At 53.1% G+C, this 26,663-nt stretch overlaps 1 protein-coding gene and 1 long non-coding RNA gene across 7 annotated transcripts in view; one reads left to right on the top strand and one right to left on the bottom strand.

The window, feature by feature from the left end:
- Window positions 1-26,663, bottom strand: part of ANK1 (ankyrin 1) — a 107,785-nt gene that overhangs the window by 58,064 nt on the left and 23,058 nt on the right. For all 6 annotated transcript variants that reach the window (XR_016036506.1, XM_055416650.2, XM_088832709.1 and 3 more), the window contains exons 3-17: window positions 20,285-20,383; window positions 15,348-15,446; window positions 14,709-14,807; window positions 13,579-13,764; window positions 12,462-12,560; window positions 11,968-12,066; window positions 11,607-11,705; window positions 10,583-10,780; window positions 8,550-8,648; window positions 8,036-8,134; window positions 7,466-7,564; window positions 5,058-5,255; window positions 4,516-4,614; window positions 3,883-3,981; window positions 140-337 (exon numbers count right to left, since the gene is read on the bottom strand). Coding sequence is in view for 5 of the 6 variants with exons in the window: in XM_055416650.2 (XP_055272625.2) it covers window positions 140-337; window positions 3,883-3,981; window positions 4,516-4,614; window positions 5,058-5,255; window positions 7,466-7,564; window positions 8,036-8,134; window positions 8,550-8,648; window positions 10,583-10,780; window positions 11,607-11,705; window positions 11,968-12,066; window positions 12,462-12,560; window positions 13,579-13,764; window positions 14,709-14,807; window positions 15,348-15,446; window positions 20,285-20,383 (1,869 nt within the window). In the remaining variant the exon portion in view is untranslated. The remainder of the gene's footprint in view (window positions 1-139; window positions 338-3,882; window positions 3,982-4,515; window positions 4,615-5,057; window positions 5,256-7,465; window positions 7,565-8,035; window positions 8,135-8,549; window positions 8,649-10,582; window positions 10,781-11,606; window positions 11,706-11,967; window positions 12,067-12,461; window positions 12,561-13,578; window positions 13,765-14,708; window positions 14,808-15,347; window positions 15,447-20,284; window positions 20,384-26,663) is intronic.
- On the top strand, window positions 15,643-19,371 carry LOC148773734 (uncharacterized). Its single transcript, XR_016036507.1, has 3 exons — window positions 15,643-15,876; window positions 16,007-16,178; window positions 19,238-19,371. It is a non-coding gene; the product is annotated as an uncharacterized LOC148773734 (long non-coding RNA).

The raw sequence follows: 26,663 nt of genomic DNA, 5'->3' as shown, positions 1-26,663 counted from the left end.
GTCACACACACATGCACACACGCACTCACACATACATGCATCACCTGATACAGAGCCCAGGCACACCACAGGTGCTCCCAGGCTTCAGCTGACCCCCAACGCAATCGAGTCTACAGGAACATCGCGGACGCGTGCTTACCTTGTTGCCCAGGTTACCGTTGGCCTGTTTGGACAGCAGGAGAGCCACCATCTCCGTGTGGCCCTCCTGAGCCGCCAGGTGGAGGGGGGTCACGCCTTGCACCGACTCCGCGTTTGCCGAGCCCCCGTACTGCAGCAGGCTGCGGGCCACCTCCAGCTGGTTCTGCTTGGCGGCGATGTGCAGAGGGGTGTAGCCGTTCTGAAACGGAAGGGGCCCCCAGAGCCTGCTTACAGGAGTGCTGAGTTGACAAGCTGAGCGCATGCCTTCCGGTTCAGATCCTCCGAGGTGGGGCCAGGAGGTCTGAGTTAGGGCTGGTGTCGGCCGGGAGGGCCACGTCAGTAAACAAGCAAACCGACCGAGTCCATTGGGTCTGGAGAGGCTCCCAGACCAGCAAAGCCCTGTTCCCGTTCTCTCCATCTGTGTTCTGGGGGCGAGTGCCCTGTCCCCAACAGATGCTAGGATTCAGCCAGGCAGCCTACAGAGCAACCGACAGGCTACATGCATGCAAAAATACAAGACCCTCTTTCCCGCCAGGAGAACAGCATCCCGGACAGTTCATGAAGGGGAAAGAACAGAGCTCTTTCTGGCTCCCTGTGCAGCTGGTCCAAGAGCTCCCCCTGAGCTCTGTGGCTTCAGGCGGGTGGTGTAAGAAAACAAGCCCCTGGCAAGGGACCTGGGGATGTGGAGTCAATCCTCGGCTCACTTTTATTTTATTTTTTATCAATTTTTATTGGAGGACAGTTGCTTTACAAGTCCCTGATCTACTTTGACCAGCTGTGTGACCTCCAGACTCCCTTTTGTACTTTTTTTAAGCCATTAAAAGTGGATAGTGTAGCTAGGACATGGAAGCAACCTAGATGTCCTTTGACAGATGAATGGATACAGAAATGGTGGTACAAGGCGGGGGTGGACCAATATAGTAAAATCCCAGTTTAAAGCACTGAGGGACAGGGCACGATCCATCTCCATAGTGGATTTTATTGGGAAAGGAAAAGTAGTCTCTTACTCAAAGAAGGAAACTGGATACCAAAAATCATTCTCTTTCAAGGAATCATGTAAGACCATGCTAGTGTTCCTCCTTTCAGGTTGGATTATGTTATGAGAAAACATTAAATCCTTTGGAGGCTGTGTTCCCCTGACAAGACTGGCATTTTGATTGTAGTAAAATTAATTAAACAAAATGAGTTTTGTACTGTATCGAGAGGGAGCCAAGGAAAGAGGCGGGGTTCGGTGGATCAGGTCTGAGATCTGGAGTCGGGCCCACATGGACAGCCTTCTCTCTGAGCATCAGAGAATCTTCTGACTTCAGAACGCAAGTGCTTTTAGCTGGAGCCCTGCTTCTCAAACTCGAGTGTATGAAATCACGTGGGATCTTGTTAAAGTGCAGATTCTGACTAGGCAGGCCCCAGATTCTGCACTCTGGAAAGCTCCCGGGTCAGGATGAAATGTGGTGAGGCTGATGCTCACCCAGGGTGCCTCACTGCAACCTGCGTTCCACTCCCTGCATGGAAGCGAGGATCAGGGACTTCCACTGTGAAGAGGACGGGAACTCGAGCAATTATTCTTGTTGGTGCAATCAGGAGTCCAGACCACTAGGGCAGACAGTGGAGGATGTCTGCTGGCAAGAACAGCATCCTGTCCTGGCAACGGGCAAGCTTGCCCTGGAGCTCAGGCTGCCGGGTGACCCCCGGTTAGGACCGAGATACAAGAGCAACTGTCTGTCTCAAATCAGGGGCCAGCCCCTCAGAGCTGCCTCCAAGCCACGACTACAGGGAATGCATGACCTTCTGTAGGTGATGAGACAAGGGGCAGGAGAGTCAGGGAGAGATGACATGAGCCGTGAAAGGCGCCTCCTTCCCCAGGCGGTGAGCTCGTCCAAAGGAACGCACACGCTGCAGAGAGAGCTGCCTCAGCGTTAAAACAACATCAGCATCGGAATTAGAAAGGGGAGGGTTTGGTTTGGGTGCAGAGAGATTTGCATGTGAAATTCTACAAAATTGCCAGACTACTTTGGAAACTATTTTTTGCCATGGAAACAAAACCCATCTGTACAGGGTTTATGTGTGGATAAAGCTCTCTTTAAATACCATGGGGCTGGCTCCGATTTCTTTTATATAAGGAGGGGTGTGAGGAGGAGGGGAGTCCAGCAGTTTTATTTTTAGAGGCAGGAGTAAGTCACGTCCCCCGCGGGGCCGCGTGCTGTCTGCGCAGCGATGCGGGCTCTTCTACAACAGCGCGGGGTTGGGGGGGGGGACTGCAGCCCAAGGAGACAGGGTGTCTGGGAGAGGCCGTGTGCTGTGTCTGCAGGAAGGTAGATTTCAGACGAGCATCCGATCTGAGCAGGGAAGGCAATCTGAAGGCCAGCACGGATCTTCCCTGACCTGTCTGCGTCCCCACGGGAGTCCACAGGGGATGGATGGAATCATACTCTGACCCACCTGAGACCCCTCCTGCTGAAGGGCTTAGCACGGGGGTTCGCTTTCCCCTCCCCCAAAATCCTTAAATTATCCTCACTCTCACTTTCCTTTCTTCTGAGTCTCGGCTTCTAACAGTGAGTGGAGAGACCGCGCGTGTCCTCTGCCCCCGAGCCCTGCTCCCTCTCCTCACCCTCCTCCGCTCGGCCACCAACCCCCAAGGACCCTCTGCCCTCACAGGTCTTGCCATCCTCTCATCTCACCCCGCAGAGGGGCAGCCTGGCCCCTCCGCACCCCCAGTGATGCTGGATTCCAGCTTCATCTCTGTGCCTTGTTCTGCCCCCTGCAGTCCACTCTAACAGAAGCCCCACCTGCTCCCGACACTCAGGGTCCCTCAGGGGTGATGTACCCGCGACTCTGAGCATTTCAGGGGCTGGCGTGAGGCTGGCCAGCAGCCACACATCCCTGTATAATGTATGTACAGGAGCACCGCTTCAGAGCCTGAACTCAGGAGGAAAACAGAGCTGGGGGGGGGGACTACCCGCCTTTAAAACAGGTTCCTTGCTTCCAGGTTCTGGCAAGTTCACCCCCCGCCCTGAATATTCTCCAGGGGGGACTGTGTCCCAGCATCAAGAGCACAAGATCACCCCCTGCCCTGAATATTATCTGGGGGAGTCCCTGTCCCAGCATCCAAGAGCATGAGATCACCCCCGACCCTGAATATTCTCCAGGGGGGACCATGTCCCAGCATCCAAGGGCACGAGATCACCCATCACCCTGAATATCTCCAGGGGAGCCTCTGTCCCAGCATCCAAGAGCATGAGATCACCCCTCACCCTGAATATCTCCAGGGGAGTCCCTGTCCCAGCATCCAAGAGCAGGAGATCACCCCCCCGACCTTGAATATTCTCCAGGGGGGCCCATGTCCCAGGACCAAGAGCATGAGATCACCCCCCACCTTGAATATTCTCCAGGGGAGTCCCTGTCCCAGCATCCAAGAGCACAAGATCACCCTCTGCCCTGAATATTCTCCAGGGGGGCCCATGTCCCAGGATCAAGAGCATGAGATCACCCCTCGCCCTGAATATTCTCCAGGGGAGCTCCTGTCCCAGCATCAAAAGCACGCTGTACACGCTGACCTCGGACATCAGGCCTGGGGACACATCTGTTGTGTGAACGAGTCCCCCCCTCTGGGAGGTGACCTGTGGTGGGAAGTGCCCCCGCCTCCCACCCTGCTCTGGTCCCCCAGCAGCAGCCACAGCCCACCCAGGGGGGTGACAGCAGGGCCCCAGGGTGGGACCCGGGGCGGGGGCCGACCGGGAGGCTTACCCAGGCGGGGCTGTGCGGGGAGCCGCCCCGGGGCAGCAGCAGCTTGACGATGTCCAGGTGGTTGTGGTGCGCGGCCACGTGCAGGGGGGTCAGGCCATTCTGTGGGGGGACGGGGACAGCCTTCACTCGGGGGACGGCCCCCTGGCCAGGCCCCAGGAGCCCCTGGGTAGCCAAGCTACCCAGGAAATCTGCACAACAGCCATCTCAGAGCCAGGCCACTGGAGAACACAGCCTGCAGAACCTGGGCCACCCTCTCAGTCCTGGGGGTCGCCCCTCAGTCCTGAAGGTCACATCCTCACTCCTGGGGGGTCATCTTCTCACCCCTGGGGGGTCACCCCCTCAGTCCTGGGGGCTCACCCTCTCAGTCCCAGGGGTCACCTCCTCACTCCTGGAGAGTCAACTCCTCAGTCCTGGGGCCAACGGGGCAATGCCCTCATCGCTCTGGCTCAGAGGGGCCACCAGGTCTTTCTAGAAGGGCGTGGCGTCATCAGGAAGATCAGTCCCCCCAGAGGCCACTCGTCCTGGGCGGCCGCCCGTTCACAAGGTAGAGATGCCACCACCTGCGGGAAGCTGCACCTCCTCCTGGCTCCACCCTGACCCCTGACCCCGGACAGACAGCGAGGTCAAGCTCACCTTCCCGGCGGCGTTGGGGTGCGCGTCGTGCTCCAGCAGCAGCTCCGCCATGCGCAGCTTCCCGTACTTGGCCGCCACGTGGAGAGGGGTAAACCCTTTCTGAGGAGAAACACCAGCCATCAGAAGCCTGAGGGCCCCCGCTATCCTCCCCAGGGAAAGGGCCTGCATGCGGCCAAGGAGGCGCCCACCCCGGCTGGCACGGAGACACAGGAAAGGGCGCAGAACGGACGGTCCCGCCTAGACACCCGGACCGGCAACCGGCCACCGCCTCCTCCCTCTCTGACGAGTCAGAACCGCTTGTGCTGTTGTTTGACGGCCAGCGAGCTGAGCCGGGGCTGGACCGTCATCCTTCTCTCACCCCAGCACCTGCCTGGATTGTTCAGAGCAGACCCGAGACATTCCATGATGAACGGATGAAGGCTGGGTGGGTGGATGAGAAACTACAGTTCAAGGCAATACAGGGGCGGGATGGCCCTCCCCTGCCCGGGACGCAGTGGAGACCAGCCTGCTGCTTCTGCACAACAGGAGGAGGAAGGCCGTACCTTGGTCATGCACGCCTGGGACGCCTCCTTTTCCAGAAGGGCCAGCGCCGTCTCCACGTGGCCCTCTCGGGCCGCGATGTGCAGGGGCGTGTGCCCGGCAGTGGTGGCCAGGTTGGGGTTGGCGTTATTTTCTAACAGGAGCTTTACCATGTTTGTGTGGCCAATGCGAGCTGCACAGTGAAGCGGGGTCTGGTCATCCTGGAACCCAGAGCAAAAACAAAGAACAGGAACGCTAAGGTTACCTAACCCAACTCTTCATTTTACACAGCAGGCAGGTGAGGCCCGGAGAGGTTAAATGACTTTCTCAAAGCCACATGGCTAGTAAGAGGAAGAGCTGAGATTCAAGTCTCCAAGTTACAGAAACCAGTATGTTCTTTCTCATTTAATCCTTATAACTCTCATTTAGTCCTATAACAACCTTTCAAGTGAGTTCTTATTCCTACTTATTTGCCTAAAGGCTTAGCCTTCCCATTTGTAAAATGGGAATAATGGTATTGACCTCACACGGCTGTGGTTAGGATCAAGCAGACTGCATATATAAGAAGTCTCACACTGAGTATGGTGTAATCAAGATTGCCTGGAGAAATATCAATAACCTCAGATATGCAGATGACACCACCCTTATGGCAGAAAGTGAAGAAGAACTAAAGAGCCTCTTGATGAAAGAGGAGAGAGAAAAAGTTGATTTAAAACTTAACATTCAGAAAACTAAGCTCATGGCATCTGGTCCCATCACTTCATGGCAAATAGATGGGGAAACAGTGGAAAGAGTGTGAGAGACTTTATTTGCGGGGGGCTCCAAAATCACTGCAGATGGTGACTGCAGCTATGAAATTAAATGATGCTTGCTTCTTGGAGGAAAAGTTATGACTAACTTAGACAGCATATTAAAAAACAAAGACATTACTTTACCAACAAAGGTCCATCTAGTCAAAACTATGGTTTTTCCAGTAGTCATGTATGGATGTGAGAGTTGGACTATACAGAAAGCTGAGCACCAAAGAACTGATGCTTTTACTGTGGTGTTGGAGAAGACTCTTGAGACTCCCTTGGACTGCAAGGAGATCCAACCAGTCTATCCTAAAGGAAATCAGTCCTGAATATTCACTGGAAGGAGTGGCGCTGAAGCTGAAACTCCAATACTTTGGCCACCTGACGTGAGGAACTGACTCATTGGAAAAGACCCTGATGCTGGGAAAGATTGAAGGCAGGAGGAGAAGGGGACGAGAGAGGATGAGACGGCTGGGTGGCATCACCGACTCGATGGACATGAGTTTGAGTCACCTCCAGGAGTTGGTGGTGGACAGGGAGGCCTGGCGTGCTGCAGTCCATGGGGTCCCAGAGTCAAAGGGGACTGAGTGACTGAACTGAGCTGATCCACTGTGGTTCTTCTCACAGGCAGACCTCAGAGACATTGTGGGTTTGGCCCCAGACCAGCAATAAAATGGGCTGTCACAGTAAAGCAAGTCACACAAACTTTTTGGTTTCCCAGTGCGCATCAAATTATTTTCATAAGATATTATTCTCTGTTATGTGTGCAGTGGCATTATGTCCAAATATATATATATATATATATAGCAATTGAAAAATACGTTATTGCTAGAAAAATGCTAACCGCTTGGCAACCTGGGTCGCCACAAACCTTCAAACAGTAAAAAACACATTATTTGCCAAGTACACTAAAGCAAAGGGCAGTTAAACCAGGGGATCTGTCCTTTCTGAGTGTCTGCTTGTCTTTCTGTCTGAAGGCTTCCCTGGTTTTCTCTACACCAAGGGTGATGGAGGGTCAGAACTGGGAAAGGGCAAGATGATTTTTCATCCCCTGTTCCCCTCCCCTCCCCGTTTCCTCCTGAAGTGGAAGCAGTCAGTGGGCCAGATCTACGTGTTATTGGGCCCAGGGGTGGGGGCTCTGTCACATGGTCCAAACCCAGACCGCAGTCCTGACACTCAACAGCACCTCTGTGGCCTGTGCAGTAGGGAAGCCTGATGGTGATCAAAGTCAGCCTGCAAACTCAGCAGCAATTCTTCCCCTTCACTCACAGTCCCTCCAAGATGCCTGTTACCACCAGGGAGAATCTTTCGTTTTCAGATTAAGTAATTACTGATTTTCGCCGGCAACACTTCCTTGAAAAAGTGGCTTCTCTTCTGATACTGTGACTGCAACCACCACGTATCCTTTCAGCTTCCCGAACACTGCTTCTTGGCCTTTTGTTTTCCTAAAGAAACAGCTCTGATGCCAGCACATGTCTGGCCTTCTCAGAAGCCCTGCAAAGCAGTACCTGAGCCTTGGGTGCAACCACATGGCCAGGACAGGGAATCTTGGCCCCATGAGCCCTGCAGCCTGGCCTCAGAGCTCCTCCTGCACTTTAAGGCTCATGTCCAGGACCACTCCTTCCTCCTGAACCCACCTTGGCCTTGGCGTTGACTTTGGCTTTGTTCTGGAGCAAATATTTGGCCACTTCCGTGTGCCCTGCTCTGGCTGCCATGTGTAGCGGGGTCTCCACTTTCTGGAAAACAACAAAATTATAGAAGTGTTAACTCGCGCTGGGTTTCTAAAAGGGCACAGAGCTCCACGGTGCCAGCTTGGGGGGTTTTCACCCAAGAGGTGCAGTTGCCTCAGCAAGCAACATCAGCCTTTGGCCTGCTGATGCCTGGGGTGTGTGTGTGTCTATGTGTGTGAGTGTGTGTGTGTGTGTGTGTGTGTGTGTGCAAGATACACTTAAAAGTAAGCCCCAGAGCAAAGGAATGCTTATAAATGCACATATATTCCCAGAATAACACAGAAGTTTCCGAATAATTGTCCAAAATAAAATCCCAAGACTTACAGACGCATAACAAGTTTCACTGAGATACAAACATTCTCCCCAAGTCAGAAGTCCCTGCTACTCTGAGATTTCTGCCTCTGTCCGGAAGAGGAGAGCTTGGGCTCCTCTGAGCCCTTGGTCCCCGGCAAGGGCTGACTTTGCCCACAGACTCACCACGTTGGAGACATTGGGCGATGCTTCCCGCTGCAGCAGGCTCTTCACGATGGGCAGGTGCCCCATGAAGGAGGCCACGTGGAGAGGCGTCAGGCCGGACTGGAACAGACCAGACGGGAGTGAGACAGGAGCCCTCTGCGTTCCTCCAGAGACACAGCCAGAGGGAGCTTAGGCTTTCCTGACTCTAGGTGCTTCGGAACAGTTTTCCCAGGAAAGGGAGTTCAAGGAAATGGATCTGCTTCCAGAGAAAGGGGGGCAGGCGGAGGAAATCCCACTGCAGGGTGATTCCACCCATATTCACAAGTCAGAATATTGCATCTGACCTTGGACAGCTCCCTGAGCTCTGACACAAGCTCTTATCCATCCCTGATTCATTCCTTTGAGAGTTCTAGACTAGTACACGTGCGGACATGGGCACACACAGAGGCAGCCACAAAAGACAACTCTGAAGATGGCTATTAGAAGAAGACCCCCAGAGACCTTTGGCTCGCCCATGGAGTTCCTTCCCCCTTACCTCGGTGACCGCGTCGATGGAGGCCCCCATCTTCAGCAGCAGCTCCATGACACGGATGTGGTTCTTCTTGCAGGCGATGTGCAAGGGGGTAAAGCCATTCTGCAGCCCCACACAAAGGGAGACAGACGAGCAGGGGCTTACCCGCAAGCCCAGGGAATACCACGACCACCTTGCTGATGAGAAGGTGGCCTCGGGCCCAGCCCATCAGAGGCTCCCACAAACCGGGAGAGGCAGGCGGCATGCACCGTGCACCAGGCATGGTCCTGAGCGTGTTGTCTGCACAGCTTTTTTTTTTTAATTTGGTCGTGTTTTTGGATGCACTGAAAGAGCCTGCTGTTTAAAGTGTCCATAACGGGAAATTTACAATGAAGAGAACTTCTGTGAAGCACATCATATTCTCTCGTCCCTGAAACCACTGATCAGTTTTTGGTCAAATGGATTCCTGTACCTCATCCCTACTGTAATGCGTTACGTGTGTTAGTTCCTCAATCATGTCTGACTCTTTGCGACCCCATGGACTGTAGCCCGCCAGGCTTCTCTGTCCATGGGATTCTCCAGGCAAGAATACTGGAGTGGGTTACCATGCCCTCCTCCAGGGGATCTTCCCGACCCGGGGATCGAACCCAGGTCTCCTGCACTGCAGGCAGACTCTTTACTGTGTGAGCAGGAAATACTAGGATGCAAACTCCACAAGGGGAGGGATTTCTGTTTCTTAGGCTTTGTCTTTCTGCTTATTTTTTCAGTGTTTTATCCCTTAGGGCAGCAGTTCTCAAGGTTGGGGGAGGGGAGGTTATCTCAACCTTTCCCAACCCCAGGAATATTTGTGAATATATAGGTGTTGGAGAGGACTCTTGAGAGTCCCTTGGACTGCAAGGAGATCAGTCCTGGGTGTTCACTGAAAGGACTGATGTTGAAGCTGAAACTCCAATACTTTGGGCACCTGATGCGAACAGCTGACTCATTGAAAAAGACCCTGATGCTGGGAAAGATTGAGGGCAAGAGGAGAAGGGGATGACAGAGGACGAGATGGCTGGATGGCATCATTGACTCAATGGGCGTGGGTTTGGGTGGACTCCGGGAGTCGGTGATGGACAGGGAGGCCTGGCGTGCTGCGGTTCATGGGGTCGCAAAGAGTTGGACACAACTGAGCAACTGAACTGAACTGAGAGACATTTTTGATTGTCACCGCTAGGGGAGGAGTGCTGTCTGTGCCTAGCGGTGGAGACGGGATGCTGCTAAATAGCCTACTATTCACAGGCCAGTCTCCTATTCATGCTCAGTCGCTTCAGTCATGTCTGACTCTTTGCAACTCCATGGACTGTAGCCCACAAGGCCCCTCTGTCCATGGGATTCTCTAGGCAAGATTACTGGAGTGGGTTGCTGTGCCCTCCTCCAGGGGATCTTCTGACCCAGGGATCAAATCCATGTCTCCTGCCTCTCCTGCTTTGCAGGCAGATTCTTGACCACTGAGCCACTGGGGAAGCCCAGAACTAAGAATATTGGGCTCTAAAAGTCAGTAGGGCTGAGGTCAAAGAACCCCGACTGCCCCAGACAGTGCCCAGCTAGTAGAAGAGCTCAGGGAAAGCTCCCTGACTGAAGGAATGAAGAGTGGACGAGCCATCCTGTGGTCCTGGAGGCTGTCCTGTCTTCTAGATTCTCCTCCTCTGGGAAGGGGCAGAGAGGGGATGGGGGCCATGGGCAGGCTCTGTGCAGTGCTCCGGCCCCACCAGGAACTTCCCTGGGAGCTCTCGGCCTGGGGCAAGGGAAGAGGAACCATGGTCCCAAGAGGGAATTTGCTTTAGGCTTGAGCACCCCTCTGTTTGAGCCCCACGAGCATTGTGTGTGTCCCTCGGCCTGTTATGGGGGCTTGGTCATGAGGTGCAGGAACACGGCAGGCAGGGAGGTCATGGCTGCCTGACCCCCTGGCCTCAGGACCCCAGCCCTCTGCCTGCCCGGAGTCTCCAGGGTGGAGACTCAGCCCTACAGCTCTGGCCCTCACCCCTCCAGCCCCTTCTCGACAGCCTCCCACTCACCAGGGCTCTGGAGTTGGGTTTGGCCCCTTTATCCAGAAGCACCTTGGCCACCCTGTGGTGGCCGCAGTGGGCGGCCACGTGGAGAGGGGTCAGGTGATCCAGGGTGATGTCGTCAATCTCTGCGTTGTATTGCAATAGGAGTCGGACACAGTCAAGGTGGTCTCCCTGAGCCGCCATATGGATCGGGGACAGGCCATTCTGGTGAAGAGGGAAAGCAAGCAATTGCAGAGGAAATGAACACGGACACTCAGGACACCGAGTCCAACCTCGCCTCCCATCTCCTCCCTAGCTGCGGGGCCTCCGTGTGGCTCTTGAGTGAGCCTGGTTCGTTCTGGCCTCCACACTCCTGCTGGTCTCGGATAGCAAACGTTCCCCTTCCCACCCGACTAAATCCTCCAGGCTTGGAGGTGGTGTACGCAGCACTGGGGTGGCCAGAAAGCTTTAGCCTCACCCAGGAAGATTGAGACCTCATATTAGAACTGATGGCCTTCTAGCCCTGAAAGGACTTTGAGAACAACTATCCTGTTTTCTCTTTAATATCATCCAGTCCACCCTAGGCTCTGAAGACTCCCTGACTGCTCAGTTTCTGTCTTTTCTGGAGCTCGGGTAAAAGAGACGAGGCCTGATCTAGAGCTGAACAGACAAATGACAGCCTGAGGCTCAAATCCAGCCCGCTGCCTGTGCTTGTCAGTAAAGTTTTATTAGAACAGGGCTGCTTGTTTACACATTATCCAGGGCTGTTTTCCCACCACAGGGACGGACTTGAATCATTATGACCTTGACCATGGCCTGCAAAACCTAAAAGTATTTAATATCTGGCTCTTTAGAGAGAAAGTTAACCAACCTTGATCTAGATAATAGAGCTGAGTGCCTCCCGTGTGCCAGGCATCAGGGTCAACATTGCATACAATGGCTAAGTTAGCAGTATTAGCCTTTCTGTTTCTCAGAAGTGGGATTCTACTCCGGGTCGGCCTGACCTGGAACCCTGCCTAAAAGATGCTCCTCACAGAAAGGAAGCCCACACCTTGGTTTTGGCTTGGATGGGTGCCCCGTGGTCCAGCAGGATCTCTGAGATTCGCAGGTGCCCATTCCGAGCTGCACAGTGGAGCGGTGTCAATTCATCCTTTAAAAGACAGTCGAGAAGAGAAAGCCCCAGAGGCACCCGTCAGAGGCTGCTGGAGAGGGCATCATCCTGGCCGCAGGGGCACATCGAGTCCTTAGGAACCAGCTTGATGGAGCAGTCTGGTCTCCGGCTGCCCCTGCGGGCTGCCCTAGAGGCTGGACACCATTCCCCCGCTGGCCACGGAGAGCCCACCTCCCGGAATGGGGCCCTGGCAGGTAGCACTGCTTCCCCTGGCCTCGCTGTTCAGCTTACTGGCACCCACCTTGGTCCTTGTTTCTATCTGGGCCCCGCGGTCCAGCAGGAGCCGCACCATGATCACGTTCCCCCTGCGGGAGGCGATGTGCAGCGGCGTGATGCCGTTCTGGAAGGAGGGACAGATCGTCAGGACGCGCATCCTCCTGGGGGGAGGGGCAGCTGCCCCGAGCCCCCCACCCCCGTGCCCCCACCCCAAGACAGGCAGCCAGCCTGAGCCCACCGCTAGGACTCTTCTCGCCTAAGAAAGATTTCCAAGCCTCTAAGGACAGGCCAGCATCGTGGTTCATCACTGCAAGATGGCCTGTATGGGTCTCCTGGCGAGTCAACAACATGGGCTGCAATCTCTTAGAAACCCACCTGCCAGGGGCCTTAACAGACTCCAGGCTGTACCACCTGCACTGCGAGGATGTCCTCGGTGCCACAAGAGGTGGAAGCACTGGGTTCTAGACCCTCAGCCGCTGCACGTGTGTGGGCACCCCCCACCTCCCGTGAGAGCCTCACCTGGGGTGTGAAGTTGACGCTGGCTCCACGGTTGAGGAGCAGCTGGGCTACGTTGAGGTTCTCGTAATGAGCTGCGATGTGGAGGGGCGTGAATCCCGTCTGGGGCACAATAGAGGACAAGCAGCGTTGTACTGCCGTGTATTGTCATTTCTACCCAGGATCAGCCCAGGCTCTGAAAAGCTGGCAGGACCAGAGGACCCCACACATGGGCAGATTTGGACCGAAAGGGTCATCAGACATCCCACGGCAAGTTACATCCAAAAGTGAGGTGCTGCCTGTAGGGGGCGCCCAGTCTCTGGGTTCACATGGACAAACCACAGATCTGGGTCACCTCCAGCCCTTCAGACGGGGCCCAATCCTCTGAGCAGCTTCTTCTGAAGAGATTTTCATGAATGAGAGAAGCATTATGGAGTTATGACTTTAATCCTTGGGAGAGTTTCAGCCCCAAAAGGGCTGCGATGACAGCCGGGTGGGCAAGGCAGACCTCTGACCTTTGGTGTGTCCCTTGCCATTATTCTGTCCCTAACCTTGCGCCACGACTAATAACCCAGGTAGGGTTTTCCAGATGGAACCCCATGACCTCTGGGTCGGGGGTAGGAGGGTTGCTTCGTGACTGACTTGGTGCAAACACATCATCTCCCCCTGGGAGGGAGATATTGGCAGCCTAAGCTTACAGACGGTGCGAACATCGAACAGCGTGGGCAGATGGCAGGCTGGCCAGGCCCCTGGGAGCCGCTCCAGGGTCCCCTCTCCATGTGGGGACCCCCACGTCCCTCTACCAGGGGATGGCCGGGGAAAGAGCTGGAATACAATTCTAACACACCACCAGGGGTCAGGGGTTAGATTCCAAAGCCCTACTCTGGTCAGACACCCCTCCTGTCTCTCTGGGATGCTGCTCTAAATGACCCAGCGTGTGTTTCTCGGCATTGCCCAGTGATTTAAAGCGGGCGCTCGTGTAGCTGCTGGAAATGGCAGGTTATGGCACGGCTTGCTTGGGGTGCACACTGGGGCTTCTCTGGTCTGAGCTGGTTCTGGGGAACTGGTGGGGAATGCATGGGGCCCCTGAGGCCTCCCGACCGGGGCCCCATGGTGCTCCCAGACCCGCCGGGCACCTCACCTTGGATAGCACGTCGGGGTTGGGGTCGTTCTGCAGCAGCACGGCGGCCGTCCGCGTGTCATCATTGCGGGCCGCAATGTGCAGGGCGGGCAGACGCACCTTGCCCTTAGTGCCGTAGTTGATGAGGTGTGCCACCACGTTCTCGTGGCCCTGCTGCAGGGCCACGGCCAGCGGGGTGAAGCCGTCCTGGCCGGGGCAGAGGAGAGACCCGTGTACACCGACCGTCCTGACCGCTCCGTCCTCGGGGCGGGACCGTGCTTCTGAGCTCAGGGCCCTCGCCCTCGGCCTGGGAGCACCTCCCTCCTCCACGTCCTGCAAGCTCAGCTTAGACGCCACCTCCTCCCCAATGCCTTCCTTGGCTCCACTTTCATTCTCTGCCATCTCACAGCACGTGCGATAACTCTCCTTTAGCACTTGGCTAATTTTTCCTTTGTGACTTGTTCTGAGCGCTTTTACTGAGCGCTTTGCTGCCCTGTCTCTCTGCCTCCCTCCCTCTCACGTCATCACCTGGTGTCAGGACAGGGCCCTGAATGGATGGCCAACAATCAGGCCTTCATTCATTTCACAAAGATTACTGAACACCTGCCAAACGCTGTAAACCACAGGCAGCACCGAGGTTTCAGTTCGGAGCTGCTGTTCTTAATCTCCTCAGTGTGCACAGGGGCACAGGGCCCCCTGAACTGGCGAAGCAGAATGAAAGCGGCCATCTAATCATTGAGTCGGCTGATGCTAAGAGTCAAGAGAAGCTTTGGTTTCGTCTACTCCGATTCCATCATTTCACCAGTGACAAAACTCAGGGTCAAGCGACTTGTCCAAGGGTGTTTGTGGGCTCAGAGCACACACCAGTCACCCACACGCAGGCATGCCCCCCACCCCTGCCCAGCCTCCAGTGTTGGCCACAGTGGTAATGACAGATTCATCCCTGCGGTCATTTCTCTGGTACGTGTCTGGGCATCCCACAACAGCCGTGACTTTGTCTCTCAGCCCCCTGCAGGGTTGGACATTGCCCTGGATGCTCATCACAACAGAGGATGCATCCCAAGCCATGTCCCAGGAACCCAAGCCCCCGTGACCCTGTCCTCCCCCCCAAGACATGTTCAGCCATGAGGCCACATCCCCAAGGTACTTACTTCTGTGGCTACATTCTGATTAGCTCCATTTTCCAGCAAAAATTTAACCACCTCCAAGTGATTCTCTTGTGCTGCCATGTACAGAGGGGTAAAGCCTTTCTGTAAACCAAGAGGAAAAGCTTTACTGACGGATGCTAAAACCGATGCAAAATCCTCCAAATTGAAGGAGGGCTCTTCCAACATCCTCTTTCCACCCAGCCCTGGGGGCAACATCCCCACCTGTGTCTCCAGCTGTCAAAACTCATGATACTTTGCAGTTGGCATAGCAGGGTTATTGGAAAAGGCCACCAGTTGGGGCAACCCTCCCCAGAAGTTTGCTTCTGCCCCTCCCAGAATGGTTAGACTCCTCTGTGCACACCCCCCCCACTAATTTCACTCCCTTCTTCACACTCCCCCCCACCATAATGCCCCTCCATACATAGACGAGCCATAGCTAAACAAGATATATTATTCAACTCCAGGAACAAGGTCCACATGACCCAGTCCACCCTGCTCAGAAGGCCCACTGAAGCAGGAAAAGGCAAGAAAGCGCTTGGAGAATACACCCAGACTCGGCCACACAGTGCGTGTACCCTCCCACACTCCCTGGGGTGAAGTGGAGGGGCAGCCCCCACCAGCCCCCGGGGGCCCGAGCATCACCTGCGACTGGGCGTTGACGTTGGCGCCATAGTTGACGAGCTCCCGGACCACCTCGTCCTGACCCGCCAGGGCCGCGATGTGCAGCGCCGTGTTCCCCTTCTGCAACACAGGGGCGCACAGGAGGTTCCCGGGGCCTGCCGCAGCTGGGGGAAATACGTGCCAGCCCCAGGCAGGCAGCAGGCTTCCTTTATGGCCCCAGGGGGCACACAACACACACTCGTGCACCCGACCCACCAGACCTCCTGAGCAGCACCGGAAGCCCGGGGAGGGAAACGCTTCCTGTTCTGCTGAAAAAAACATGCTCTGGAATAAGAGCGCCTCCTTCTCAGCTGATCGGCTGCACGCAGGCAGGCTCAGGGTCCCATCATCGGCGGAGACCCATTGAAGGACTGCCGGGCAAGCCGGCTCCTTGGATGACCAGCTCCTCGCAGGCCGCAGCTCTGCAGGACAGCGTGGAGCCCCGTGAGGCCCAGAGCTCAGGGACAAAGGAGGCTGCAGATCCCGCGGGCCAGCACCCTGTGTGGTGATGGTAACACCCACCGGCGGGAGGCTGGACCAGAGGCGGCAGGGGATCAGGGGGCAAAGCATCAAGCAGAAGTGGGAGGGTTGCTGTTGTTGTTGAGTTGCCTAGTTGTGTCCGACTCTTTACAACCTTGCAGACTGTAGCCCGCCAGGCTCCTCTGTCCATGGGATTTCCCAGGCAAGAATACTGGAGTGGGTTGCCATGTCCTCCTCCAGGGGATCTTCCCGACCCAGGGATTGAACCCACATCTCCAGCCTTACGGGCAGATTGTTTACCTCTGAGCCACCAGGGGAAGCCCGTCGACACAGGTAAAGGGGTGGGGGAGGTAATAAAACGGACTATGTAATACATGTAGAAAAGAAGAAAAAGTACGAAATTCAGTGTGTGTGTGGAGGGGAGAGAAACAAAATGAAACCTGGCAACAGAAAATCCAAAGAAAATACAGCGAGTCAGAGATCAGCAGGCAAGAGGGGAGAGAGCCCTCCTTTCTCGGAAGGAGCGCTGGGAAAGTGAGGCTCACAGCTGTTTCAAAGTCAGCTTTTCAGAAGGCTGCCTGTCTCCACTTCATTTAGTTGCTTTTCTGGGGTTTTATCTCATCCCTAAAACCTGGGGCGTACCTTTCTGCTTTTTCACACTGATTAACTTCCTGTAATGTGGTTTGGTTCTAGTCACTGTGGGACTGTGGTTCTTTCTTGCTTCTGTCTGCGCGCTGATGGAGGAGACTGAAGCCTGTGTAAGCTTCCTGATGGGAGGGGCCGGTTAAAGTAAACTTTTTAAAAGCTGAGAACTGAGAGCAGAGGCTGGGAAGCCAGGCCGGTTCTGAGAAGGTGGGGGGACAGGCAGGGTTTCTCATCTGGCTCCATCCTGGGTGTGTGTAACTGCATTCTGGACAGGCTCAGGTCCTTTTTTTTCCAGGACGCCGCCTCCCTGCCTGGACTCCTTCCTGCTTCCCTGTGAAGTCCCTCTTGCCCACGTGACTCCAAGGGCACCCCCGCTCCAGGAGGGGCAGGCACTTGACAATGTCCATCAAATAAGGACCACAGCTGCACCCACCTGGTCCTCTGCTACTTAAGGAGCAGAGATTTCTCATGACCTCACTTTTTCTAGCTCAGGCGGCATATCAGCTCAGTTCAGTCGCTCAGCCGTGTCCGACTCTTGGCGACCCCATGGACTGCAGCACGCCAGGCCTCCCTGTCCATCACCAACTCCCGGAGCTCACTCAAACTCATGTCCATCGAGTCGGTGATGACATCATCGAGTTGGTGATGCGGCATATAGTTTTTAACTATATTTAGTTTCTAATGAAACTAATCCACTTGCTAATCCATCTTGGGAAACCCACCAAACTGGGATTTCAAATTCGGCCCCAGCAATGGGGCCACTGACCAGTCACTAGGAACCAAGTGCCTCCCCTGGGAGTCTGAGCATCAAATCCAAGCGCCTGGGGGACAAGGGGCCCCCACAGGTCACCGCTGCCCCAGGGCCCCAGGGCTCAGGTTCTTGTCCCTACCACGTGACATGATTCAGGCAGGAGTGTCCCCTGGTTACCTCCTGAACTTGTCTTTTTGATTTCTCCTTTTTGATAAGCAAAAGGGTTCTTTCTCAAATGTCCATCAGAGAGCAAGAGCCAGAAATGAGTACATAGATGCTAATTAATCATTTTTCTTAGAAGTCCAAAGAGCCTACATTTAGAGGCCTGGGTACCTGGGTCTGACTCACTCCCTGTACCGAGAGGAACAGGGTATTGGCACCAGAACCTTCTCTGGGAATCAGGACTGGGACCTCCAGGCCTCCCCACCTAGAAGGAGGCACGCTGTGTCCCTCCGTCTATTTGCACAGGCCGGGCACATGTGTGCCAGGCACCGGGCCAGCTCAGGAGGGGTTATCAAATGTTTCTTTCCATCTGCTCCTTCCTGCCTGCCCCACTGCAATAGGGCTCAACTGTATAAACCCACGTAGAGGAAGCTGGCCAGGGAGGGCTGTTGGGGTTCAGCTGTGGGTCTCAGCCCGTGACATCTTCAGGATCTGGGCCGAGGGCAGCCCAGGTTGAGGAAGGGACCCCCCACCCCCATCCACACACTTGCATGCGCTGCAAGACTCAGGAGGAAGGCCCCTAGCCTCGGGTTCAGAGTCACAGGGAGATGGGTTTTTCTCTGCCCGTCCCTCGGCGTGAAGGAACATGCCCTCAAAGCAGCAGGAAAAATTACTTAGCTATATTTGGATCCACAAAGACCCAGTTTCTCCATTTCCAGGGAGTCCCAGAGCTCACGGCCGGGCAGGTGACTGCGGTGGGTGCTGAGTGAGGGCAGGGGTGGAGGAGTCAACGATGTGCGATCACCACCAGCCTGGATGCTCAGCTGGCCTCTGGAGGTGGAGGTGGAGGTGGGAGGCAGGGAACACGTTTGCTTCACGCTTTGAAAATCTCTAAGCACAGTTTAGGGATCTATATCGGCTTTGGCTTTTCAGTCGCGTCTTTTTTTAATCTTGCTCCTGCTTGCGACACCCATTACAATTTCCAATCTGCTGTGACTCTTGCTTTGCCCACGGTTTCAGCTTTACCCTTTTTTTTTTTTAAACTCCCTCTGTTGGGCCCTCAGAAACCATGCCAGCTTATACCATCTCTGTAAATAACAAAGACACACCAAGTGTTCGCTCGCAAAATACCAATCAAAGGGGGAGACTTGGAGCTCATAAAACGTGCTGAAGCACACTGTTTCTGCAGCTCCTGGGGGGATGCCAGAGAAAGCACAGCCGCTCCACCCCCCACAGCCAGTCAGATGGCCTTGTGCTTGCAGCCAGGTAGGCGAGAGCATCAGGAGAGAAAGAGCCCCAGACCCTTCACCCACAGAAGAAGCGGGTGGAAGCAACCAGTATCCATCTCTTGTTTGTTGTCCAGTTGCGAAGCCGTGTCTGACTCTTTGCAACCCCAAGGACAGTAGCCCACCAGACTAGCCTCCACATCTCCCAGAGCTTGCTCAAATTCACTCCATCGAGTCGCTGATGCCATCCAACTATCTCATCCTCTGTCGTCCCCTTCTCCTCCTGCCCTCAATCTATCGCAGCATCAGGGGCTTTTCCAATGGGTCAGCTCTTTGCATCAGGTGGTCAAGGTACTGGAGCTTCAGCTTCAGCATCAGTCCTTCCAGTGAATAGTCAATTTGCCATGGGGTTAGAGAATAAAATACCCTGCACACGTTCAGAAAGAGCAAGTCAGTCTATTTCACCCGTGAGATCTCTTCACCTTTGGGAAGTGACATGAAAATTACAGAATTCTACCTCAGAGATGATCCTACTTTCATAATATTTTGGTAGCTCATTTCATAACCATAAGTTACGTCTGCTCTCCATGTGCTGTTCTTGTTCTCAGCTCGCGAGGCAGCAAAACGCTTGCTGTGAGAAGCAAATCAGCGCTGTGCTCGAGGCCACGTTAAATAAACAGCAAATGAAAAATAAGACACAAAGGGGGCCAGCCAAGGGGAAAAGAAAACCACAGGATGTATGTAACAAAGGAAGAGGAACCAGTCCTGGACACGGCGACAGAGGTGACTGTTTGATTCAATGTTGTGTGTCTTTAAATGCTGGCTGAAGGGCGCTGAATAAACAAATAAGATGCATAAGAAATGAAACTGATTTCGCAACATGTATCAGTGTATCAATTTCATGATTGTAGTTTCTGGACTTGAGACACTGGTGTTTATAATCTACTGCTTTGGGGAGAAGCCGCCTGTTATGAGAGGTGTGATGCCAGCCATGCTTGGAGTAAAAGAGAACTCTGTTCATTGTTCAAGGGACCCAGTAAAGACAGGAGATGGGTTTGAAAGTGATCAAGGAGCAGGTTCTCGAAAGGATCAAGAAGCTGCTGGAGAAGGATGAATGGGAGGGATCTGGATTCTTCCGACGCCCTCACAAATGACATAGTCACCAGTACTTATTGATTTCTTTCTATGTAGACATTTTCTATATAGTGCCATGTTTAACTTTCATTCCAATCCTGCAAGTAACTATCAGAAGCCCCATTTTAAAGATGAGTAAACGAAGGCCTCTCACTGGTTGAGTCACTCGCTTAAGGTCACAGAGTATGAAGCACCTCAGCGAGGATTTGGACACAAGGCGCCTGCCTGCGGACCTTCCAGTGCTCTCAGCCTGGGACAGCGAGAAGCCACTGGGAGAGGGGCTGTGTTTGTCGATTGATAGTCTAGCGATGAGGATAAAGGCCCCCCGAATTTTTGTGGAAACGGGATCCTATGCTTTCCAAGTGACTTCAGGGGCTCCTAGACCTAGGAAGTGACGGAAAGAAGAAGAGAAATTCAGAAGCAGGACTGGGTTTCTGTCACGAAGGACTGGTTTCTACAGCTAGAGGCTTTGGGGCAATACATGAATTTCAGGGAAAGCTCTGGCTCCCCAACGGACGTACCTTGGTTGTAGTTTCCAGGATGATCTCTTTGTGCAGAAGTTCAACCACCATCTTCACGTGGCCTTCTTTAGAGGCCAGATGTAAGCCGTTCAACCCATTCTGTGGAGAGCAGAGAGGGAGGGAGAGTGGGGTTAGATGGTCCATGTGTCCTGCCGGTCCATGAGGCTGGACCGAGGCCCCTGCCCCCAAGGGGAAGTGAATGGGCTGGAAGGGGAGACCCGAGGGACCCCGGAGGGGTGTCTACTCAGGCTCAGGAATGAGCCAATCCGGCTCCAGAGCAGGGTTTCTGTAGTGAGTCAGATGGAAAGAAAGAGGGTGGTAACAAGCCCCCCACCCCCGGGTGTGAATGAAGTGTGGGAAGTGCTCATAATACCAGCAGCGACCTTGAAATTCACATCTTAGCCGGGTGCAGGCACCACTTAACTGGGATGGTCTAGCTTTAACCCCCTGGTTAATTTTCACAGCAGCAAACAGAAATGGCAAAGCAGCAACACCCGGGCCTCCTAAGCATTTGTAGAGCTAGATAACACATTTTGAAAGAAGGTCATCTGAAAACTAAATACCATCAATCATCTGGCTTTAAGAGTTCCTCTACAGAAGAGTTAGTATTAAAATAGCCCCTTGGGGGAATCCCCTGGTAGTCCAGCTGTTAGGGCTCCTTGATTTCATTGCTGAGGGTGCGGGTTCAATCCCTGGTCAGGGAACTAAAATCACACAACCCTTGCAGTGTGGTCAAATAATAGTAAGATAAAGCCAATAATTTATTTAAAAAATAGTTCTAGGGTATATCATAAGTCTGAGAGAAAAAGTATATGATATCATCTATATGTGAAATCTAAAAAATAATACAAATAGGCTCACAGACAGAGAATCAATGTATGGCTACCAAAGAGGAAGTTAGGGAGGGGTAAACTGGGAGTGTGGGATTAACAGATACAAACTACTATACATGAAACAGATAAGCAGCTGGGATTGACTGTACAGCACAGGGGCTATATTCAACATCTTGTAATAACTTATCATGGAAAATAATCTGAAAATATATGTAAATATATATAGGGCTTCCCAGGCGGTGCTAGTGGTAAAGAACCCATCTGCCAAAGCAGGAGATGTAAGAGAGGCAGATTCCATCCCTGGGTCGGGAAGATCCCCTAAAGGAGGGCATGGCTACCCACTCCAGTAATCTTGCCTGGAGAATCCCAGGGACAGAGGAGCCTGGTGGGCTACAGTCCATGGGGTCACAAAGAGTCAGACGTGACCGAAGCGACTTAGCACACGCTCATATATAACTGAATCACTTTGGTATATACCCGAAACTAACACAATATTGTAAATCAACTATACTTCAGTGAAATGAGATAGCCCCTTGGCCACCTTGGCATTTTAAACAGGACCAAAACTTGTCTGACAGTTAAATTTTAAGGGAAAAAAAAAACAAGCAAACAGTTTCCAGGCCCAACCATCAGTCCACAAAAGCAGAGCTCTCTCAGTCAATGCTGAAGCTCCAGCTGCCCTGGTGGAGTTCTCTGGGCCCTAGAGTCAGGAGTCAGTGCAGCCCCAGTGGTCCCCTCTGCCTCTGATTCTTTCACCCTTGAACTCAGATGTCTCAAAACTTCCTGGCAAAAGCTGACTTCAAAGAGAGCTACTCAGGGCACAGAAAAATGACGACGTGATGGCTGTCAGTTCCAATGGAGAAGGAGATCCCAGTTCCACATAGAGAATGGTTTTCATCAGTCAGTGATCTCCAGCTACCTCCTTCCCCACCAGCAATTCTCCCTTCTTCCCACTTTCCCCTTCCTGTCTCCTCTGCTGCTCAACCCCGTTCTCATACATCCCCTTTCAGGGGGTGCCCTGGGGCCACCTCGGGCTCTGGCCGATAAGAAAGACCCTTGCCACCAGGATGGAGGGACTTGGTTCCTGTTGATGCGAGCGGAGGGGTCTCTGGCTCACCCATCTTCAAACACCTGTGCAGCTCCACCTCAGGGTCCTGAAACACCCACTCTCACTTGGCATCCGGGCGTCATTTTCAGAAGATTCCAATTAAATCACAAATATTCTGCCTGGGAGTGGTAGTGTTCCCACCCATGAACAGATGGGTCCTGTTGCTTTGCTAAAACCACAGAGGAAAGTAGTGAGTGGTCACTGCAGGCACGCGACACAGGCGCCTCATGACGGGAGAGGAGACGGGAGAATAAAGACGTGTATAAGACCGCCTTTACGTCGGGGTCTCGGATGCGGCAAATACAACAGGTGCCTTGGGAGTCAGAAGACAGCCAAGAGTAGGCTCAAGGGCAGCTTGGGGCTGAAGTACACCAGCCCCCCTCAAATCATCTTGGGAAACACAAACTTGCAGAAAAGCAATTTGTCAGGTGACCTGCTGGTGGCCCCAGGAGCCACTCTCTCCAGCCTTGCATCCTGACTCAGTACTGGGGTGGGTCTTCACAGCAGAAGACTCCCTCCCTCCCCAGCACTGTGATCTGCAATCCCGTCTACACATCCAACAGCCACCTAGTCTGGAAGTTTTGGGGTGCTGAGCGCAGGCACCCTGTGGTTACGTGGGTACTGGGGATGGCGTGTGCGGTCACGGGAATCGCAGTCTGCTCACCGCAGGGGCCTCGGCTGTGGCTGTGCGTCTGCGTGTGAGTGTGTGTGTGTGTGCGCGTGCGTGTGTGTGCATGTGTGTGTGTTGACTGCTAGGGTTTCAGTGGTGCTGTGGGTTGCAGTCATCTTCCGGGGGCAGTTACTGGCCCTGAATATGCCTCAAAGCTGGGGAAGTGGCAAGTCTAGAAAGAAAACACTCATGTTTGCTGCTAAAGCCCCAGGGTGACTGTCCCTGCTCTTTGAAGCCACAGGGTCAGCGTGCTGTCTGCCCGGAGAAGGCTGATGTCCAGCAGCTGGAGAACCCTAGATGCTGAGGAAACAGAGGCCCAGAGCATTCAAATGACTGGCTCAGGTCACACAGCCTTTCTAGGGCACCGCCACAGACAGAGCTAACCCAGATTCCCCAGAAAAAAAGGGTTTGGGTTTTTGTTTCTTTTCAACCAGAGGAACTACTATGTTTCCTTTCGTAGATGATGAAAGCAGTTTCCCTTTGGGATGACCAGGCAGCCTAGAGGGACTTCCCAGTCACCGTAAGCATCCCTGTGGGGCTGGCCACGAGCGCTGTAGATGGTCCCCAGGGTTTCACTCGTTCGCTGCCCTGGTCCCGAGGAAGCCCCTCTGCTTCCCTCCTTAAGTCACATGCCCCTCCTGAAGCTGCACTCTGGCAGAAGACAAGGGATGGTCTGAATAGACCAGCATCTCCAATAGCTCTACGCAGCTTCCACCTCAGCTCCTGGTTCAAAGATGTCTTCTTGATGGCTTCATTTTTCTCACTTTCTAACACGGTCACCCTAAGGCACTTTCAAGTCCATTTCTGGGATGATCTGAATCCAACGCCTTCACCGGGACCCCAGGGTAAGCCCCATGTGGCACAGCTATAACGGGGGTGCAAAAGGCTCCAGAGTTTTGTGCCAAGTAAAATCACACAGGTCACGGCTGTGACAAACTCCTGTCCCAGCTATAGTCGCTTTAGGCCGAGCACACACTTATCTGCTTCAGCAGACATTTACTAAGGACCTGTTCTGTGCGTGGCACCGTGCTAGGGAGGCCTGAAACACAAACTCTGAGGCTCGAAGGACTCCGTTTTGTAGAGAAAAGAGATGCATAGACATAAATGCAAAGTCATGGGAAAAATGCCCCAAATGCAGGTATAGGACCACGTAACACAGACTTGAGAAAGGAGGTGCCTGGTTAAAGGGGTCAGAAAGCTTCACAGAGGTCTTTTCAGGGCAGCCTGCATACAGCCACGGGTGCACATCCGTTGACAATGGCAACACGAGTTTGAATTCCAAACCCATGAGCTCAAATACTAGAAACCATGTCCCCAGCCATTCTCGTCAAGCGCCCTCCTCTTTCTTCTGTGAAGCAGCTGAATACAAGGGATGCACAAACCCCCAGACCCACTGCAGCAAGTCTTCTCCAGCAGGTGGCCTCAGCGGGTGGATGACCGCTCACCTCCAGCAGCCAAAGTCACTGAAAGCCTGAAAATGATTTCACTGCACATGTGCACGAAGAAGCTTGTACAACTGACTTACGAGGAGGCTACTTTCAGTATTTCAAGAGTGTTTTACGAATAAACACCTCATTTCATACTACCTTTTTCTTTCAGCAGATTTGTTATTGCTCCAATCCAAAGAGGGAAATGGTGTGAATTCTGAGAGTTTCTTGTTCTTAGCTATAACTATGGACAGAGGTGGACTGTATTCTACCCCGCTCTTTAAAATCAGAATCCATGTCCTGTATTGGAGTTAAACTGAGGTTCAAGTCGTTCAGTCGCTCAGTCGTGTCCAACTCTTTGCGACTCCATGGACTGCAGCATGCCAGGCTTCCCTGTCCATCACCAACTCCCAGAGCTTACTCAAACTCATGTCCATCAAGTCAGTGATGCCATCCAACCATCTCATCCTCTGTCGTCCCCTTCTCCTCCTGCCTTCAATCTTTCCCAGCATCAGGGTCTTTTCTAATGAGTCAGTTCTTTGCATCAGGTGGCCAAATTACTGGAGTTTCAGCTTTACCATCAGTCCTTCCAATGAATATTCAGGACTGATTTCTTTAAGGATTGACTGGTTTGATCTTCTTGCAGTCCAAGGGACTCTCAAGAGTCTTCTCCAGCACCACAGTTCAAAAGTATCAATTCTTCAGCACTCAGCTTTCTTCACAGTCCAACTCTCACATCCATACATGACTACTGGAAAAACCATAGCCTTGACTAGACGGACCTTTGTCGGCAAAGTAATGTCTCTGTTTTTTTTAATATGCTGTCTAGGTTGGTCATAGCTTTTCTTCCAAGGAGCAAGCATCTTTTAATTTCATGGCTGCAGTCACCATCTGCAGTGATTTTGGAGCCCACCCCCAAAAATAAAGTCTCTCACTCTTTCCATTGTTTCCCTATCTATTTGCCAAGACATTGGCTTCGAGTATAAGGCTGCTGAATCTTCCTCGAACCCTTCCAGCTGGTCCAGCTAACCTGATAATGACTCCACTCCCTGCCGAATGGCAGCCAGGCTATTGAGGGGGATTGTGGGGAGAAATCACCTATTTCTTCACTCAAATAACTGGGTGTAGAAGATAAACAAGAAGGAGGTGGAGGGATATTAGAGGAAAAGGTTCAACTAAATTAGAAGCTGGGGAGCAAAGCAGTAGCTACTTGTGGCCGTTTTGTAACACGTGCCTTTCTCAGGAAAACGCCAGCTTGCCAAATTCCTCTTCTTAAAGACACCTGCTTCTGGGTCTCCACCTGCACACACATTAGACCAGCTGATTTTGTTCCACAGCCCTTGCCTACTCTGTCCTGTTTTTCTTTCATTACTCTTTTCCTCTCTTTCGTTACAGTTTCGATCATTTCTATACACTTATCATCAAGTTCTTTGATTCTTTTCTCAGCTGTGTCCAATCTACTCTTGGGCCTGTTGAAGAAATTCCTCATTGCCAAGATTGTTGTTTTTGTTTTTTTTTTAATTTTTAGCATTTCATTGGCTCTTTCTCACAGTTGGGGCTTCCCTGGTGGCTCAGATGGTAAAGAATCTGCCTGTAAAGCAGGAGATGTGGGTTCAAACCCTGGGTTGGGAAGATCCCCTTGAAAAGGAGATGACAACGTACACCAGTATTCTTGCCTGAAAAATTCCATGGACAGAGGAGCCTGGTGGGCTACAGTCCATGGGGTCGCAAAGACTGGGACAGAACTGAGCAACTAAGACCTTCCTACAGTTTTCACCACTCTGCTAAAACTTCCTCTGTTAGTGAATGGTGTCCATTTTCCCTACTGGATCCGTATTAAGCACAGTTAAAGTCCATCTGAGAGTTCCAACATCCAGGTCATCATCTCTGAGTCTGATTCTGTTGACGACTTTGTCTATTGACAATGCTTTGCTTTCTCTTACTTTGGGTGCATGTGTGTACTGTAATTTTTAATTGAGTGCCAGACATCATGTACAGAAGAACAGTAGAGACTGAAGTAATTTGTGTCTGGAAACAGACATGCTTCTTCTTCTGAGAAGCTGTTAGCACAGGAGCGGAGGTGGGGGAGCTGAGTCAATGCACTCGGGAGTTGGCCTGCGTCTGGGTGTTCTGTGCCCCCTGGCACACACAGCCTTTGGCAGGCTGCTGTCACCTTGAGTCCAGAGCTGGAGCTGGACGCCAAAGGCCTGCTGGGTGTTCCCGATCTCCCCTCAGCTTCCAGCCCATCCTGGCATGCCTGTGCCTCCACTGGGGTCTTTCTCCACACTCTTGCCCCCCTCCCTGCAGTCCTACGTTCTTCCTTGTTACAAGGTCAGAGCAA

This window comes from Moschus berezovskii, chromosome 26, assembly GCF_049115385.1.
Source record: "Moschus berezovskii isolate FMDL1 chromosome 26, NW_MosBer_1.0, whole genome shotgun sequence".
Classification (NCBI taxonomy): Eukaryota; Metazoa; Chordata; class Mammalia; order Artiodactyla; family Moschidae; genus Moschus; species Moschus berezovskii.
The sequence above is the reverse complement of the archived record's forward strand: the minus strand, read 5'-3'. Positions and strand labels throughout refer to the sequence as shown.